Here is a 2,351-nt window from a genome sequence, read left to right as displayed (position 1 = left end):
CGCCGCGGGGCGGCCGGCGCGGGCTACCCCGGGTGCATCCCCACCCCCATCCCACCTCCGAGCCGGGGGCTCCCTGGCAGCCGGACAGAGCGAGGCTCTCAGCAAACTTTATTCTGAACGCCCTGCTCCCCGGGGCAGGGCCCGGCAGCCTCCAGTGAGGTCTGTGCAGGGGAATTGGGGTGAGCTAGCTCAAGTCGTGGGGGTGGGGCAGAGGGCAACTTTCTTAGCGATCTCACTCGGACCACCCGGTTGAGTTCGTGCTCCAGGCCCGCAGCACCCAGTCAGGCCCGAGGCCGCCTCCCGCAGCCAGGAAGCGGGTGCTGAGGTCTGGACAGGGCGTCATTTGAGCAAGCCCCTTCTCGTCCCCCATTTGCTGTCTTTCCAGAAACAGGAAGAGGTAACACGTGAAAGTTGTCCCCGCGCCCCGAGTGATGCGCTCCCCTTTCTGTCTCTTTTTTCAGACAGCGCAGCCTTCTCCATCATCCTGACCCAGGAGGAGAAATACCAGGAGAATCTCCTCACCCTGCCCTGCCCCCAGCACACACCCGCCAGCTCACCTCATGCCTGGGTCCAGGGTGGGTGAGGGTGAAGAACTCACCCAGCCAAGATGATCCCTTCCCGGGGGGCTGCTGCTGGTGTTCTCCCCCAGATCCTGGGCCCCAGCAGGTGGGAGAGGGGCCCGCATTGGAGCCCTGTCAGACTGCTGCAGAGGAGGTGAAGAGAGGTTGACAAGAGGTGCCCGTCCGGAGACTGGAGCTACTTGCCTTCGCCCTCCTAGACGCTTGTCTGCTGTAGGAGAGAGGGATCTGCTGGTGCTTTTGCAGGCTGCGCGAAGCTGGACTGTGGTTTTGCCCTGGCACCTATGCCCCTACCTCTGGCAACATCATGAGCCAGTTTCAGGTGCCCCTGGCGGTCCAGCCCGACCTGCCAGGCCTTTATGACTTCCCTCAGGGCCAGGTGATGGTAGGGGGCTTCCAGGGGCCTGGGCTTCCCATGGCCGCGAGTGAACCCCAACTCCGAGCTGGTGGAGATGGGCGGAAGAAACGGAAGCGGTGTGGTACTTGCGAGCCCTGCCGGCGGCTGGAAAACTGTGGGGCTTGCACTAGCTGCACCAACCGCCGTACGCACCAGATCTGCAAACTACGCAAGTGCGAGGTGCTGAAGAAAAAAGTGGGGCTTCTCAAGGAGGTAAGCTGCCCCTTACTAAGCTACCCTGTCCCTCGAGGACGCTGTTGTCACAGGGGCCTTGTTATCGTGTCCTCCTGGTAAGCCATCCTGCCATTTCTGCTCCTCCTGGCCCAACTTTGAATGGGTGTGTAACTGACAGTGGAAGCCGGGTCGGGCTCCTTGGCAGGGCTGGCGATTTGTACGAGCATAACTGCCCGATAGAGGTTTCCGAGCTGGCGCCCTCATCGCTGATGTTTGCATTTGATGAAAGACAGCGCTATCTAGCTTTATTTCTAGAAATTTCTTGGCCTGCTTGGCATCTCAGATGTATTTCAAGGTCACACCAACGCTTGGGTGTGTGGACAGTGCTGGTGTCGGGTTATGGATGGAGGCTGGTGAATTTGGAGAGAGCTCTGGAGAGCCTGGCTCTGTGCTGATGGAGTGGTGTCTCTTCCCTGAACCTTTGCTTGGGTCCCATTGGTTTTCTCAGATGGCAGGAGAGCCAGCTGAGACAGTTTGGGTACTTTGAGAAACCCACAGTTTGGGGTCTTCTGCTGTACTGAATACTTCTTGAGGTCGAATACCATTTCTATCTGTGTTCTCGGGACATGGCACTGGTCCCTGCCATAGTAGGTACGCAGAAACTAAATGCATGAATGAATGAGGTGCTTCTGGGGTACTGTCAACCCCAGGAGGCGTATTCCCGTTATCTGGGGCAGGGAGGTGGAGCGGGGAAGGAGGAGTGCAATGAGAGCCACTGGGGTGGGTTGGAAATACAGAGGCACTGACCCTGCCTTGCCCCTCTTTTCCTTCAATGCTGGTGGCGGACTGCTGGCTTGAGGTTGGTGGCTGCCGCGACAGCGGAGAGTTGGCAGAAGTAGGGACGTGCGAAGTTGAGCAGCTCAGGAGGAGCGGCGTAGCGGCTGAGGTCGCTTCAGGCAGCGGAACTGGCGCTGGACAGAGACGGAGGCCTGAGCTGTCAGCTGGGCTCCCCCGGCTCTGCCACTCATCTGTCAAAAGCCCAGAACACTCAGGCCCCCCTCTCTGGGCCTGTCTTCTTTGGGAGATGGAGGAGTGATACTTGGAGCCTCTTCCAGCGGGGCCGGGTGCTGCCGTGCAGGGCACCTGTGGCTGCCACTGGCTGGGGGCGCGGGGCCCGGGGTTCTCCGCCCCCCCGCGGGCGG

At 60.4% G+C, this 2,351-nt stretch overlaps 1 protein-coding gene across 1 annotated transcript in view; it reads left to right on the top strand.

The window, feature by feature from the left end:
* Window positions 1-164: 164 nt before the first annotated feature.
* TET3 (tet methylcytosine dioxygenase 3) overlaps window positions 165-2,351 on the top strand; it is a gene marked incomplete in the record, with an annotated part of 133,071 nt that continues 130,884 nt past the window's right edge. Inside the window, 1 exon segment of the mRNA XM_027772956.1 lies at window positions 165-1,188. Coding sequence (XP_027628757.1) covers window positions 886-1,188 — 303 coding nt within the window.

Source organism: Tupaia chinensis, unplaced genomic scaffold, assembly GCF_000334495.1.
Source record: "Tupaia chinensis unplaced genomic scaffold, TupChi_1.0 Scaffold000316_1, whole genome shotgun sequence".
Taxonomy (NCBI): domain Eukaryota; kingdom Metazoa; phylum Chordata; class Mammalia; order Scandentia; family Tupaiidae; genus Tupaia; species Tupaia belangeri.
The sequence above is the reverse complement of the archived record's forward strand: the minus strand, read 5'-3'. Positions and strand labels throughout refer to the sequence as shown.